The sequence below is a fragment of the Hevea brasiliensis genome, chromosome 13, assembly GCF_030052815.1.
Source record: "Hevea brasiliensis isolate MT/VB/25A 57/8 chromosome 13, ASM3005281v1, whole genome shotgun sequence".
Taxonomy (NCBI): domain Eukaryota; kingdom Viridiplantae; phylum Streptophyta; class Magnoliopsida; order Malpighiales; family Euphorbiaceae; genus Hevea; species Hevea brasiliensis.
This window is the reverse complement of record NC_079505.1, coordinates 3,843,337-3,860,782: the sequence shown is the minus strand read 5'-3', so window position 1 is coordinate 3,860,782 and position 17,446 is coordinate 3,843,337. Positions and strand designations below refer to the sequence as shown.

The following is a 17,446-nucleotide window of genomic DNA, read 5'->3' as shown; positions in this document are numbered from 1 at the left end:
TGGGAGGGAGAGAGAGAAGCTATATAGTTCTATAATTTTGTAGAATTTCAATGAGAAGAAGTGACCTCGTCCTCTGCTAAAAATATCTTCCATGGATTCATTCATTCATTCATTCATTCGAGCATATGTAGCCCTGAATAGGGTTGGCTAAATATGATGCTCTTATTGGAAGAATATAGATAAAAGGCCAAAAAGATCAAACCAACCCCCTTTCTCTCTCTCTCTCTCTCTCTCTCTCTCTGTCTCTCTCTTATATGCTATCTATGGCTGCCAAATGCTTAAAGGCATTCGAGGGGGCCACCAGTGGACCCCTGAATCTGGGGTAGTTGAAGGGTATTAATTAATCCTCTCCATAACCAAAAGCTTCTCGTGGTGTGGACTCAATTGGCGGTCGTCAGCCCTCTATCTTGGCTGTTTCTGCATGCACATTTGTGGTCTTGTGAAGCTCACATACATTAATCAAGATTTTCAAGATTTCATACATATAGGCCAAAAAAAAACTTATCTATTGTTTATATTTTTTATTTAATTTTTATTATATTTAAACTTAATATCCCATAATTTTAGATACATTTGATTTTAATATTATTAAATTAAAACTCATTTATTATTTTATTTTTTATACTTATAATATAAATAGTAAAAAAAAAATTATATATATGCTAATGAATTTTAAAAATGTATTTGATAAATGAATCCATTCCATTTTAGGGTCATAGTACCTTTTTCATTAAGAATTTTTAAATTTCAATATTCATAATTTATTTTTTTTATGGAATCAAAGAGATTAATTTAATATGATAGATATATCAAATAGGGTATGCGTGATATTTATCTCCTCATGAACTGTCTTTTAACCGTCCAACCAATCTTGTAATGTGAAGATACAGTACTGATTAGTCATTATTATTAAGTGTTGTTGGCATTCCAGTGCATCCCTTTATAGGCATTCAAGAAAAATCAAGAATCAAGATTAATTACTTCTCACAAAAAAACAAATCCTAACTTTTTCGGAGGAATTGAATTGCAAGTGAATTGAATCTTTCTTATGTTTGTCAACTCTATCATTGTGATAACTCACATGAAAATTGCCCCAGAATTTTTTGTTCTTGTCTCGGTGATGGTGATGATAATTGATATGATATTTCTTTCACCATCCATGGATGAGCCGACTCACCGACTTTTGGATTGTTCTCTACACCACCACTTAATATCTAGCTAGCTAGATAGCTTCTATTGATTTAGAGATGGTTGTGGCTTTCAAATGAATGTGATATGGAAAAAGAGAAAAAAAAAAAAAAAAAGACCTTGATTAGAAAAGTTATTGTTAAACAATCAATTGTGGTATATTTCATTTGATACACAAAATTGTATACAATTACGATGAATAGATTCAATTTTCAAACCTTACACCCATTTTCCTGAAATAAATAAATAAAGTAAAATTTATAAAGAATCAATAAGCTTTAATTCTATTTTTAAAAAATTTTAATTTAATAATATTAAAGTCATTTTCATGACTATAAAATTTCATATTCAAATCTTAATTAAAATTAAATGAAAAAAAAATTATGAACAATTTCAATTCATGCTAGGCTATGGCTACAGCAACTAGCAAGCTTTATTTTATATATGTAACTATATGAAAGGATAAAATATAAATATTTAGGTTGGAATATTAACTAGCCAAACATATAAAATAATTCAATTACTTATATAAACTCACATTAAAATAATTAAAGTATAATTTATCAGCAACTCTCTCTGAATTTAACATGTTATCAAAGTCAGGTTGAGTTGTAGGTTTCAATCACCACAAGGATATATAATTGAGCCCATATTGGATTCTTACTAAATAATTATCAAGCGACAACCATATAGTTGTACTTAAGGAGAATTTTAGGAATTTTATCCAAAATTAGAAAAATATAAAATTAAAAGACAAAATATAATGATTGGATTGCAATATTAAGTTGGCTAGTTATTTTGGTATAAAATAATTTAATCACTTATATAAACTTGTATTAAAATGAATCAAAGTGTAATTTGTCCAATAGTATGGCAAGTAAAAATTGGGCTCATGAGCCCCTATGAGGCTAAGTTGAACCCAATTGCACTTGAGAGGGAGTATTGGAATATCGCTTACGGGAATTTTGAAATTACTTCCCTCGGCATCATTTTAGGTATTCCTTTTCCTTGAAACTTTTTTCAGCGCTAATTTATCATATTTTATCTTAAATGCCAACATTCACTATCATACAATATAACTGGCATGAACACAATTCTATAAAACTTATATTTTCTTTGTCAGGAGATTTTACAGTCACATAACAAACCCATCGCACTTCTTTATTTCATTTATCCTATTTTGATCTTATAAGTTATATTCTCATCTATTTCTTTTAGAAGATAAAATTTAAATAAAACTCCGCGTAATTAAACTTCCCTTTTATTTCTTCTACAAGTGTTAATTCACAACGCATATATTTTATCATATTTCTATCCAATCTAAAATCGTTCGTCTCAAAGGTCCTTCATAACTCTAACCTTAATTAACTCCTTAATAGTTTCATCCACTAATAATTCTACCCCAGAAAGTGCCTTTAACAGTCCAACCAATCTTATCTTGTAATGGGAGGATACACTGATTAGTCATTATTAATTGTTGGCATTCCACCGCGTCCCATTTATATATATTTAAGGCATCCAAGAAAAGTCAAGAATCAAGATTAATTATTTTTCACAATAAAACAAATCCTAACTTTTTTTTGGAGGAATTGAATTGCTAGTGAATTGAATCTTCCCTATGTTTGTCAACTCTCTATACATTCTATCATTGTAGTTAGTGGTGTGCAAGATTTTTAGTCTTAAATCGAAGTGAAAAATCATACTAAATTAAAACTGATTTTATACATAATTCTCTCTCTATATATAATTTAATATTAAATTTTATTTCTTTTAATTAATAATGCATTAAATCATTTTATAATAATTAATTATATGACTAAATTACTTTTTAGTCATATAATATACTTTATAATTTTTAATTATATATATATATATATACCTTCTAATTAAATATTATACATTAACAAATATGTAAAAATAATATAATATACTGATTAAATATTATACATATAATATATATATTTTTATATTCATATTGTGATTTGGATATTAGTATTATTATTTTTATTGGTGCTTTAATAATAATTTCTCTTTCAAATTTCTTTTTTATATAATGAAATTAATTGTCTAAAAATGAAAGTGTCATCATATTAAATGAAGGCTTAAAACTTACAAACTGATTGGAGTTTTTAAAGTGAAAAATGTGACAATAAAGCTTGATTTTATATTATGCTTGTTGATTTAGTATTTTTTGATATTTTGGATGCAAATATTATACGACTTATTATGAATCTTCAGTGCTGATTTTTATTTTAATGTAAAAATTGTTAGTTTAATTTTAGTATTATTCTTGAATAAGTCTTTATTTTTATACTATTTTGTTGTTATTTTATTTTAATATTAATATTATTATTTTAATATTAGTACTATTATTTTTATTTGTCTTTTGATCTTAAAAATTTACAATTACTTTTATTCTTTTAAAAGGAACACAATAATATTATAATTTTTGGTGTAGAAATTAAGAACTGAACTGAAATAAAATCAAAATTGAAACCAAATTAGAATTAAAACTAGAATAAAAAATGAAATCGAAAATACTAGAACCTAATCAAAACCGAACTGAAGTTAGATTCCAATTCAAAAAAAAAAAATGAAAGAATCAAAATTCAATTTTAATTCTTATTCTTGCAAAGAATCAAATCAAAACCGAAACCACATACTTTTAATTATAGCAATTCACCATGAAAATTGCCCTAGAATTTTTTTATTCTCGTCTTGGTGGTGATAGTTGATATTTTATTTCTTTCTTCATTCGTGAAGGAGTCGACTCACCGACTTTTGGACTTTTCTCTACCACAACTTAATATCTAGCTAGTTCGATAGCTTCAATTAATTGCTATATATACATTTTATTTTGATTTAAATTAATTTGTAAACAAGTTGACAAATCTTAATTAGGGTTTTACTTGTTGCAAATTTTATCTTCTATATCTTCTCTTATCCACCAATTTATAAACCTATATTTTCTGTTTGTTCTCTTTTTGTCATTCAGATTTGTTTAAGACCAGTTCTAAATCTTTTGAAACTATTTTCCTTACACATCATTTAGTGTCTCTTTCTCTCCTCACTCCTTTCACCATTAATTTATCTCATTTTTATACAATAACATTTGAATTTCTACATTTCACATGATCAAATCATCTTAATCAATACTCTCTCATTTGATCTCCAATATGCAATATCTACTCTTTGGTGGATTTGTTCATTTTTAATGTAATCAATTATTGTAAAACCAGACATCTATCTTAACATTCGCATCTCTATCACATTATCTTGTGAGTGTGTTAGACCTTACGCGTCCAACATTTACTCTTACAATATAGCTAACATGAACATAGTTCTATGAAACTTACTTTTCACTTTAAGTTGTCTTGGATTTTATTGTCATGTAAAGCACTCATCACGCTCCTTTATTTCATTCATTCTATTTTGATCCTATGAGTTATATTCTCATCTATTTCTTTGGGTGATAGAATTTAAATACTTGAATTGGTTGCATTTTGACACTAAACCTCCATCTGATTGAACCTCCCGTCTGTTCTTTCGATGAGAATTAAATTCGCATTGCATATACATTCTTTCATACTTCTATTTAACCTAAAATACCAAGTCTGAAGGAACTCCACCTTTTAATTAACTCCTTACTAATTTTATCCACTAAAACAATATCATTTGCAAATAACATACACTATGAGATATCATCACAAATGCAAGTCCAAAAAAAATCATTATAATATCTCTATTTTGTATTCTTATAGTAGGAAATTAGTTATATCATAAATCCACATTAACAATCAGCCTTGTTTTCAATATGAAAGTACTACATTTACTTGAAATTCATGCAGTTCAACTGTGGCAATAACCTAGATTATTGCAATGGTTTTTCTTCGTGGCAATCCTAACTATTTGGCTTCAATAAATTCTTCACCATCGAACCAACTTCTTGGATCTTTGCTATTAAATATGGTAGATAATTTCATGTTTCACTTTCAATATGTGCGACATTTATCTACAAGTTGGAGTTCTTGATCGAATGATTTATTAATATAATTATTAGAGCCTCTCAAATTAAAATGTTAAAATTTGTCTAGAATTCAAAATCTAACCATCCCAATTTATTAATTAAACACTTTAATATAAGATAAATGTTGTGCACCGTAGAAGCGTATAAATTATAAAGAAACAAAGCAAATACACAAAACACCAATATTTTCGTGGTTCACCCTCTCAACATAGGGCTACATCCACAGGCATGCCATCTTCTACTATCAACAACAATAAATTATCATTACAAACTCAAAACTATACTACCCATAAACCCAATTACACCCAAGAGACTCACAACATTAAACTGCTCATAGTAAATATATGAGTTAGTCCATCTCAATCTCCTCTAGAAATAACTCAATATATTTACTATTACAACATTACACCACAAAGAGTACCTTCAACTATATGGGCAAAAACCCTCTCACCAATGGACAAGAATCTTTTCCTCTTGAATTCTATGTTCTTTCTCTACCTAGGCCGAAGCCTCTCTCCACTGTAATGGGCAAAAGCCCCTCATCAATGGGCAGAGCCAAATCCGCAGCAATTGGCAAAGCCCCTCTCTATAATGAGCAACAACCTCACTCCATGAGCTGAAAGCCAAATAACCTTGTTCACCATTATCCTATTTATGGTATTAAATCCCTCAATCTTAATCTAATTAGGAGTCCCATTCAATTTAGGAATAATACAAAAATAAGAGTTCTACTCTATATAAGAAATATACCTCTATCCAATTGAGGAATACTTCTCCAACTCAAATTACAAAAAAGGTCTCTCCAAATCTGACTAGAATTTTGAGTCATAATTCTAACAATAAAATTAGCCTGCACTTGTTCACGCTTTAAGTCAAATAGATATTCATACATGGGATGTGACATGTTAGAAATATAGAACAATTTTTGCATCCTTCATCTATAAACTTAAAATTTTAAGTTGAGTAGTTTTTTAACACTGATAATAGTTGTATTAAATTTCAAGTTATGCTTGGCTTCTACAAGTTGTATATATACAATGCATGATTCTCTTTACCACTGACCAAGGACAAAGTACAATTCCTTCTTTAATGGTTCAAATAATCATCTAGAACATGAATTCTTAATTATGACTTTGGTTCTTAATCCTTTACATAAAATTAATTAATTTGTTCTTTTTGCTTAAATTTATTAAAGAAAAACAGAAAATAGATAAAAGAATTTAAAAAGAATCTAGAGTCATCCTCAAGCATATCTGTTCATGATTCATATGTATCTTGATATTTCTGCAGGAGATTGAAGTTGAGAAATGAAGAAGAAACAACATGGAGGGAAAGAATAGTTGTAATATGTAGAATTTTCTTTTCTTTTCTTTTCTGTTTTAATGCCTAGTGATGTTCCATTTCTTGATAGTTCAAGATAGAAATCTTTGGTATAGGTTTAAAACAAAATTCTTTAACACACTCTCTCTCTCTCTCTCTCTCTCTCTCATTTTTATGAACCTAACATTATGAAGGTTTCACTTGTGGATTAAGCTAGAATATTTTTCTTATTCTTTATTTCCTTCTTTCTATGGATAAGCTTCTTTATGTTCATTCTCTTGTTATATCTTTGGCAAACCAAAATAGGATTTTCAAAAATAGCTGTGATAATGTGTTTTAGGCATGAATTTATTGATTCTACCAAATAGTTTGTTAAATTAACCTCATATTATTTGTATCATCTTCTTGTAATATTTATATGGTCAATTCATTTATCCTACTTATTTCTCCTTATTAGGGTTAATTATAACTGCTCCACCTTAATGTTTATCCTTCTTTGTCTTTTACTTTTAATTTCTCAATTATAATCTCTTTAAATTGAAAAATTACTACTACTAACTCATGTTTTATGCTCAATCTAACTTGATCTAGTGACTGAAGATATATCACTTATTTGGCATAGTCAAGTTCGAACTTTCACTCCTCTAATTTCCCAACTAAAAAAAATCATGTTTTACAAAAGTGAATATGCCCATTGGATAATTTTCTAATTATATATATAAAATTTAAATATTTATTTAATGAACGACTTGAACTCAAATTTAAAGTTACATCTGTTAACACATACAAAAATTTAAACGTGCAATAGATTTAAAAAAAAAAAAAAAATTAGAGCTTTCACTAAATTGAGACAAAATATAACAAACCTTTCATGCTTGGAATTGATTATACCATATAGATGATAATAGACATTATTATAATAAATGCCAAATTGTTCTATAGATTTACGACCTCACAATTCTCATCTAGATGAGTACCGATGGGCAACTTTTCTACGCAAAAATTCAACAAAAACGGTACTACATTTCCGACTTTTCTTTGGAAAAGAAAAAAAAAATTATATTCTATCTTATCCTTTTTTTGTCTCTTTCTATTTTTCCTTGTCCTATCTCAGTGTTGATCTAACTAAATATTAAAATTTAAATTTATTATTTTCAAGAGGTAATTTAGTTAGTTTTTTGCTTATAAAAAATATATAGAGTAAATGAAGTCTCAAATTTAAGTCTCTTCATTTACCGATTATGAGATTTATTAATCTATAATACAAAAAAAAAATAGTATTATTTTCCATTGTGTAGGTCATAATTATTATTGTAATTTATTGAATTTTGTTGCATGTAAAAAAAGTGCATTATTTTCCAAAAGAGGGAGAAAATGTGAAAATTAAGAGCTAGATAAAATTTATTCTCCATAAACTAGCTTAATCTCTAGGGCAATTGGGCAAATATACAGGAAACACATATTTTGCTATAATTCTCTAATTTCTTTTGTTTTTTGGTATAATTAGTTTCAATTAGAATTCAAACTCGAGATTTCAGAGTTATAATATTATTGTTATAACTCATTTATCATTTTTTTAGTTTTTCTATTATTGTTGTGAGAACTTGAGAAAAAAAAAATTGCATTTTTTGTGTTGCTTTGTATATATTCCAATGAGATTTACAGGAAATGCTTCACTAGTAGAGATTAGAACTTGATTTTTAAGATAACAACAAAATAACAATAACAAGATTTTATCCACATCTCTTGACACTTATTGGGTTTTAAAAGTTTGTTACATAGTTTATTCTTTTTCATTCATTTAGAAAAAAAAAATTGATTTCAAGAAAAAAAAAAGAAAAAAAAATTAAAGTAAAATGAGAATAAAATATATATTCAACAAGATTAATCGGTTGATAAGGATGACAGTTTTTTTTTTTTTTTTTATCTTTGATTTCATTTTTAGAATTATTCATTTTAAAAGTATCATATTGATATAATAAAGTATACTCTTAAGATCGCTCTAAAAAGAGATTTAATCTTATACATGAAAATTATCTTAAAAATACTCTTAACCGTCAATAAAAAAAATAATAATAAAGATACTGACTTATATATATGGTCTTTATTAATGCAACTTAATAACATGCATGTGGAGAGATTAGAAAAGTTCAAATCCACACTTGGATAAAACAGTGCAATCTTTGCATCGAAAAGAAAAAGAAAAATCGAAGAAAATGCATGGGAATCGTCATCGTCCACATGGAAAACCCTAAGAATGTGATATTCTCATTAGCATGGATCGGTGAAGTTTGGTAAAGCCATAATGGCACTAAAAATGAGTGAAAGTTTTGGTAGGCATATAAAGCTCCACACAGCCTCAGTCTAATAGTCCTCTCCAATCCACAAGCCATCGCTGTCTATCACCGCCATGCCCTAGCCCCACCATACATATAAACCATGACCAGAGCTTAGTTGGTCAGAACCTTACCCGGATCAATCCCAACATATAGACTTGTCAGTTTATAGATTTCAGTACAACTTTTCTTTTGAAGCTCAGGCATTTTCCTATGTGTACTCTTCATCCTAATTTTTGCCGCCTCTTAATTGCATAAATCGCAATTAATTCAATCAATGACTGGTCATCACCGATGGAGATAGTAATGGACGGAAAATTTTTATCTAAGTTTAATTCATCATGAATTTAATAAATAAATAAATAAATAAATAAATAAATATATATATATATATATATATATATGTGTGTAAGTTTCACCATATATTTTCTGTCTTAAAATTATGGTAGACTAAATTTAAATAAGAAAAATTTATAATGAATATCATATTAAAAAAATCATCATATATATTTGAATTCAAACTCAATTAAATATTTTAATATATAAATTTATCTCAAAATCTAATAAAAATTTATCCTAAATTATTTGTATCAAATCCCAAACTCCATTATAATAATTACTTAGAATATTATCTGAACCAGTAAAATTTTATATATTTTAATTAATAATCTATATACAAAATATTTTATTAATAATTTATATATTTTTTCAAATTTAATAATCCTATAAAATATTAAAATTTATTTATTTAAAATATAAAATTTAAATTTATAAATATTATTATAAAAATATATTATATTTAATTAATTATTTACATAAATAAATTTAATAATGAATATTTAATATATAAATCAAGCTGATGAATATATTATTTTTTAAATTAAAATTAATCTCAAACTCGATTATATATTATTTAAATTTATTTTAAAATACAAATAAATGAAATACTTGAAAATACTTACTTGCCATTCCTAATCATGGCTCAATGAGTATGCATTAATTAAATACAATTTTCATATATCATATTAAATTTATCTCTTTTAGTTGAATTAAAGATAAATCATCTGTGTATATATATATATATATATATATATATATATATATATATATATAGAGAGAGAGAGAGAGAGAGAGAGAGAGAGAGAACCAATTGGCTAGATTGGCATATTTATTAGAATAATTTATGATACGGGTATATAAAAGACAAGAGATGGGGCAATTCAATGTGACTTGACAGAGGCAATAGCAAGATGATCACAGTTAACAAAGGAGGGTCCACAATCACCGTTGGATTTAATTAAAAGAGTCAAAAATTTGACCATCCGATCCCAGACCAACACCCTGGACCCTCAATTGACCATCTGACTTTTTCATTTAATGCTCATATAGTTAAATATGCTCTTACAAGAGGTGGAGTTGTTGTATGCCCTAAGCATCTCTCTCTCTCTCTCTCTCTCTCTCTCGGATCTGAAGTTTTGTACCTTTTTCTTTAGAGTTAATAAGGCAGGCAGGTGTCTCGTGAATGATTCTTTACAACCTCTGCAAGAAGTTGACAACCCTAAATGCATTGCATGGAATGCTTCATATATATTCTCTCTCTTCTCTCTTCTCTCTTCTCTCTTCTCTCTTCTCTGCGTGTGATGATTTACAATACACATATGTATATTCTTTTTTTGCCCATTTCAAGTAAGTAGAAGAAACAACCATCGAAATTAATTATCTCATTTATTAAATTATTAATTTAATTAATGACGAAACTATTCTTGTCCTGCTAGAGTACTTATTTATGGGTAGATGTATATATAAATTTATATAGAAAGATGGATGAAAATAATTGAGTGTACGTGTATGGTGAGTTGCCATCTCAATTGGGGAGGCTAGGGTTGGAGTTAATTTGATATCTGCTATGCATGTGGGAGTGATAGGACCTTAGCCTCTGAGTTAGGGTAGAGAATTTTTTGACCAAGAAAAGGAATACCACTTGTCATAAGTCGTTGATATATCGATCTTCTAAAAGATTAAAACAAGTCTTCAATCATGCATGGATAGAAAAATACTTTGTTTCAATCTCAATTATATGAGTAGACATTTGATTACCATGTGGGTAGAAGCGTATTTCCATCTTAGGGTTACATATGTTAAAGAATCACTCAACTTAAAAGTTTAAACGGTTACATATGATAAAGAATCACTCAACTTAAAAGTTTAAACTTACAGACAATGGATCTAAAAATAGTTCTATATCTCTTTATTACAACCATGCATGCGAAAGTCACTAGACTTGAACTGTAAATAAATACGGACCCTCTTTACTTTATGTTAAAATATTTAACTAATAAATAAAGGTGATCAGGATTCGAATACTAAACTTTTTGGTCTGAAAAACTCTGATATCATGTTAAGGAATCACTCAACCTAAAAGTTTAAACTTATAGATAAAAAAATCTAAAAATAGTTCTATATCTCTATATTAACAAACAATCTACAGATCATTCGCCCATCCATAAAGAACTTTAATCGCAATCAGTGAAATTCGAACTCTTAATGAGATATATTAAGAGCTGAATTGTTAACCGTTGAGCTAATTTTTCTTGGATATTATCATATTTATTTTTTATCTCATTATTTTTTATATAAAAACTTAAATAATATAAAGATTTAAATATAGCATATTGTTAGGTATATCCAAAAAATATAGCATGCTGTAAGCTTAAATATAGCTCTATAGTAATATCAAATATAGCATATTGGAAGCTTAAATGTTGATGGCCCTAGGACCATTCAGCCCATAAAAAGTAGAGCCTGGAGTTGGACCAAAGATTTTATCTTTAAAAACAATCTAGTTCTATTTCATCAAGATTCAATTAAGGGTTGGTGTCACTACTCAAATTTGAGAGTCATGATGGTTTTATATTATGACTTGAATAGGCATAAAATATAGTAAATTTAATCTAATAATAATATCAAATAACAAACATTTTAAATGTATATAAAGAAAATTATTATTTAATTTTTCTCTTTTAATAAAATTAATTATTTAATTATTTTATTTTATAAAATTATATTATTTAATTTTTTATATTTTTATTTTATCTACTCTTTAGTCATTTCATTCAATTTAAATTAAATTTTATGTTAGTTAATATATTCAAAAGAGAGAAAACTAAATATCTTAAGGTTTAAAAAATAAAGAAATTATATAATTATATTTTTCAAATTATAGAAACTGAATAAAATTTAAATTAATTTTTAAAATAATTAAAATGATTAAAAAAATAAATGAAATAAATATATGGAGATTAATTAATATATATTTTCAAAATGTGAAAAATTAAATAATTAATTTTATTAAAATAGAGATTAAATAATAATTTTTAAAAAAATAAAATGTTTGGCTATATAATAAGAATATAAAATTACATATTAATTATATAAGTAAATAATGAAATACTACTTTATGCAAAAAGTTATTTTTTAAATTATAATTTTAAAAAAAATATGAAGTTGCAAAGAAATAAAATAAAAAAAATTGAGATATAATGCTTATTTAATATTATTATCGAAACTGTCGTTAAAAAAATTATATTTTTATTAATTAAAAAATATTAAAAATTAAATTTAATAAATTTTAATTATAAAAATATAAAAATAATAAAATAATTTTTTTAAATTATTTTTTTAATAAAATTTAAAATAATATTTTTATTAAAAAATAATTTTAATCATTAGAATTCAATGCCTGGCTGATTTGTATCAGCAGCGGTGGCTTCTAATGGAAGATTTGGGCATGCAGTTTGCACTAAATTTAGGACAGAATTTGATCAGATAATATTCGGAAATGGTATGCAGCTGACATAATCCACTGCTGCTTTTTACACCTTTCCCAATGTCCCTAATTTCTTTTTATTTTCATTTTTTATTATTAATTTTTTTTATTTACTATAAAAAAAAATTTATGATCCCAATACCAAACTCATTCATAATTAAAAGAAATTATTATATTTCTACACATAAATAATAGTTATATCTAATTTTTTATTTTATTTAAAATTATTTATTATATTTAAAAAATTAATGAAAATTAATTTTTTTCTTTAATTTTATTTTTTATTTTTATAAAATATAATAAATATTTATATAATTTTTTAAAATTAACATTATCACATTCTTCTTAATTAAATCAACTAATTTTCATATTATTTTTAGTTTCTTTAAATTTTCAAGAAATAATAATTAAGTAAATTACTAATATTTTTTTATGAAAATAAAATTAGTTAATAATTTTCTTAATTATCGTGAAAACTCTAAATATGACTATCATTTATGGACAGAGAAAGTATTATATTTACTAATATAATTAAATAATATTGATTGATTAATTATTTTTAAATTAATATTTTAATATTTATTAAATTATATTTTTCAATATCTTAATAATATTATTGAAATTTATATGAAAATATTTAAATTTTAAATATTTTATTTTCAATATTTATAGTTAATGTAAAAAATAGAAATATTGTTAGTCTTCTTTATATTTATGAATATTAATTATATATTAAAATATATATTTATATATATAAAATTTCTTATATAGTAAATGAAAGAATAATAACTAAATAATGTGTTTTTCATTAACTAAATAAAAATATAAATTTTAAATATAAATATATAAATATAATTATTATTCTTAAAATTTATTTTAAATTAAAATATTTTAAATTGGCAAATCTAATGATTCATTAAATTAACGGATCACTAGTTTAATATTTTATATTTGAATCATCTGTTCATCGAGTTAATCCACCGTATCATATAGTATCATACCACACATACTGCTTTTATATAATAATTGTTATAAATACATAACTATGTAATATTCAAGAAATAAAAATAAACTAAAAATTAAAATAAATATTAATACCATTTATTTCTTAAATTGAAAATTTGAAATTTGTAGAGAAGGGGAAAGCATGTATTGAAGTACTCCATCCATTAACATGGTGAGAGTTTTTACTTTTATAATCTTATAAAAGTTAAAAAATATTTATCATCATTCCCAAAATCTGAGGATTATTCATTTCATTTTTCAATTTATTATGAAAAAAATTTTAATAACAGTAAAAACAATTACCATAACAATGTAAAATCTGTGAAAAGTTTATTAAATATAAAAAACAATAAAAGTTTGGGGACTGATTTTACACAATAGATTAAATAAATTATTTTTTTTTTTTGTTATTTCTATCATTAACCCTTACCACAATGGCATTGGCAAAGATCCTTCACTCTTCAATCCTTAAAATAATAATAATAATAATAATAATAATAATAATAATAATAATAATAAAAACCTAGAAAGGCAGGAACAAAAGGGCTCAAATCCAATCATCAAGGATGGCCCAATAGATATTATAATAGGCCCACAACCAAAGTCCAGACTGCAACTTCAAAATGTTGCCTATACAAATAAACCCTAAGAGATTAAAATATATATTTATATATATACACACAGAATTGAAAGAAATTGGTTTTTTAACAAAAAATTATTTATTGTGTATTTACTATTTTTAATTTTATTTATATTTGTATGTTTATTACATTTTTTAAGTAAAAGAGCAATAAATAATACAATATTTAACGTAGCTTATTATCAGGAAATATTAAAATAGTAAGGCCACATTGGGTATACCATGAAAATAAGAATCAAATTCCAAATTTTTTTTTTAATTTGAATTCCATTTTCTTGCAGAAATTCAATTTTTTAATGATATATTTATGTTTGACTAACTTTAATTTAAATTTTTATTTAGTTCCATTTATGGGGAAATCATAAAAAGCCAATATAATGTCAAATTCAAATATGGTACCTTTAGTTATTTCGTAATGAAATGGGAATGTTATATATATATATATATATATATATATAATGAAGTGCCTAAATTATAATTTTACCTATTAATTTTAGACTCCAGATGATTATTCCTGAACGTAAGAGGATGTGATGTCGTTTTGGGATAAGGTATTTGAAATAGAGTTAAGTCTGATCCATTTTCTCTAAAAGAAAAATACTTTTCATAAAGAAAAAAAAAACCATTTTAAATACTATAAAAAAGAAAGCAGCAAAAAATTATTTTGTTATTCAGTATTTTAATGACAAAAACTTATTAAATTTAATTTTAAATTATTTTTTAATGTTCTCTTTCAACTTCAACAGCAGTGCCAAACAAATCTGAAGAACCCCACAAAGCACAAATTTGGAGGAAAATCTACAGTTTGTGTAGAAGTTAAAGTCTAATGAAGAAAGATGGAAATAATAATGGAGTGCAGCATCTAACACTTCCTCTAGGGTACTTTGAAATAAATGGACAGTAACACTGAATCCCTCCTATACAATTATTAACAAAAATTTAGACCAAAGTTGAACAAGGACCATTGTCCAAGGCAAAGGGTATATTCAGAGTTCTAAGTTCTAAATTCTAAAACTAAATTAGATCACCTATTTTTTGACTCATTCTCAGCTAGCTTATTCCTTAGATCCTTGAGAGCATCTACAACTTCAGAATCAAGATTGTGCTTTAACAATCTACCTTGAAAAGAAGAGGGCCTGAGAAGATTAACAAAATAATAAACCAATCTCAGTATCAAGAGGAAATGTACTATTCTAATAGACTATAAATCCAGACCAGTAGAGAGAGATAGAGAAAGATGCAAGGTTATTAAATGCCATAACCCACCCCACCCATCGGTAGATAAGGATGTTTTGTTAGAGATACAACATTCATAATTCTTATGTTAAAAACCATTTGCAGTCAATAAAATGTACATTCAAATGGAACACACCTTTGTTCTTGAAGCATCTTCTCCATTTCCTTGTGTGATGCCTTAATCTACACCCGAAACATTAAGAGAGAAGGAAAATCAAATAGTTCATTAGTAATTGCAAGAATGAAGAATTAAACAGCAGGAAAATAAATGAAACACATTATATTGCTCACTTCAGAAACCAAAGCCTTGCAACTCCAAACAAAGGCTCCCTAACAACACAGTATGAAACAAGCCCATCAGGTGGTTGACAGATATTGATAAAAGCAGTATCACAGTATGTTAAATGTCAATATATATATATATATATATATATATATATATATATATATATATATATATATATATATATATATATATATGCACACAAGATACATGCTATTTATTCATCAATAGTTCAAGAAATAAGTTAAATCAGATTGTATATCAAGATCACATGCTGTTATCATTACATAACAGCTAAATACAGAATGCTACTTATTGTCTTGAAAAACAAGTGAGATATTTTGACCTAAAAACATAGGCAAATATATATATGTACACACACACTGAAAGCTGCTTCCAACACAGAAAATAAATGATGGTTAATTTTGGTAAAATTTTTAAAAAGAAGCAGCAATACAACTGATACATAGCAATGATTCAACCAATGGCCTTCACATTCAAACTACATCTATAAAAACTGATACTCAAGCTCTTGCAGCCAGCCATTGGATAAAAAATTCATCTATAAATATTTAACTATGTGAAAGTATTGATGCTGACAGAACTTTTGTAAAGACAAAATAGTGCAACCAAATATTACATCATGAACAAAATAAAAATTTTAGATATTTTACATTATTGAAACTCTAAATTTCTATTACCTATAAGATTCACTAATTGCGTTTTCAACCTTTAATTTTCTTTTTATTTAATTTGCAATCCCGACAATAGGATTTTCTATACAATATGATTTCCTAAAACAGGATATTGCTCACTTCAGAAACCAAAGCCTTGCAACTCCAAACAAAGGCTCCCTAACAACACAATACGAAACTAGCCCATCAGGCGGTTGACAGATAATGATAAAAGCAGTGTCACAGTATGTTAAATGTCAATATATATATAGGGTAAACTAGATGGTATATCAAGATCACATGTCGTATCATTACATAACAACTAAATACAGAATGTTACTTAATTTCTAGAAAAACAAGTGAGATATCTTGACCAAAAAACATAGGCGAAAAAAAAAAAAGATACTGAAAGCTGATTCCAAAACAAAGAAAATACAGGATGGTTAATTTTGGTACAATTTTTAATAAGCAGCAGCATTTATATCATATGGTATCATATGATATAAAGAACACGATAATGGATAAGATTAAAAATGACCACATCCTCTAGACAATACATATGGCACATATTGGAAATAAAATGAAGGGGGATCGTTTAACATGATTTGGTCATGCACAACACAGAGAGTCAAATGCCCCAATACAAAAGGGTGATAGGTTAGTAGGGGAAGGAGGGAGAAGAGAAAGGGGGAGGCCTAAGATGACATTGAGGGAAATAACACCAAAGGATTTACAAGTTTTGGATATTGATGAGGAGTTGAGGACCTGGTGTATAATAGAGCTGAATGGCCAAAAAAAAAATCCATATAACTGACCCCAACCAATTTAGGATTATGGCTTAGTTATTGTTATTTAATAAGAAGCAGCAATGGAACTGATACATAGCAATGATTTGACCAATGGCCTTCACA

At 26.1% G+C, this 17,446-nt stretch overlaps 1 protein-coding gene across 2 annotated transcripts in view; it reads right to left on the bottom strand.

Annotated features, from left to right (window-relative positions):
* Window positions 1–15,166: 15,166 nt before the first annotated feature.
* LOC110655183 (uncharacterized) overlaps window positions 15,167–17,446 on the bottom strand; it is a 19,640-nt gene continuing 17,360 nt past the window's right edge. For both annotated transcript variants that reach the window (XM_058131675.1, XM_058131677.1), the window contains 2 exons: window positions 15,715–15,761; window positions 15,167–15,478 (listed from right to left, as the gene is read on the bottom strand). In XM_058131675.1, coding sequence (XP_057987658.1) covers window positions 15,367–15,478; window positions 15,715–15,761 — 159 coding nt within the window. In that variant the 3' untranslated portion in view covers window positions 15,167–15,366. The remainder of the gene's footprint in view (window positions 15,479–15,714; window positions 15,762–17,446) is intronic.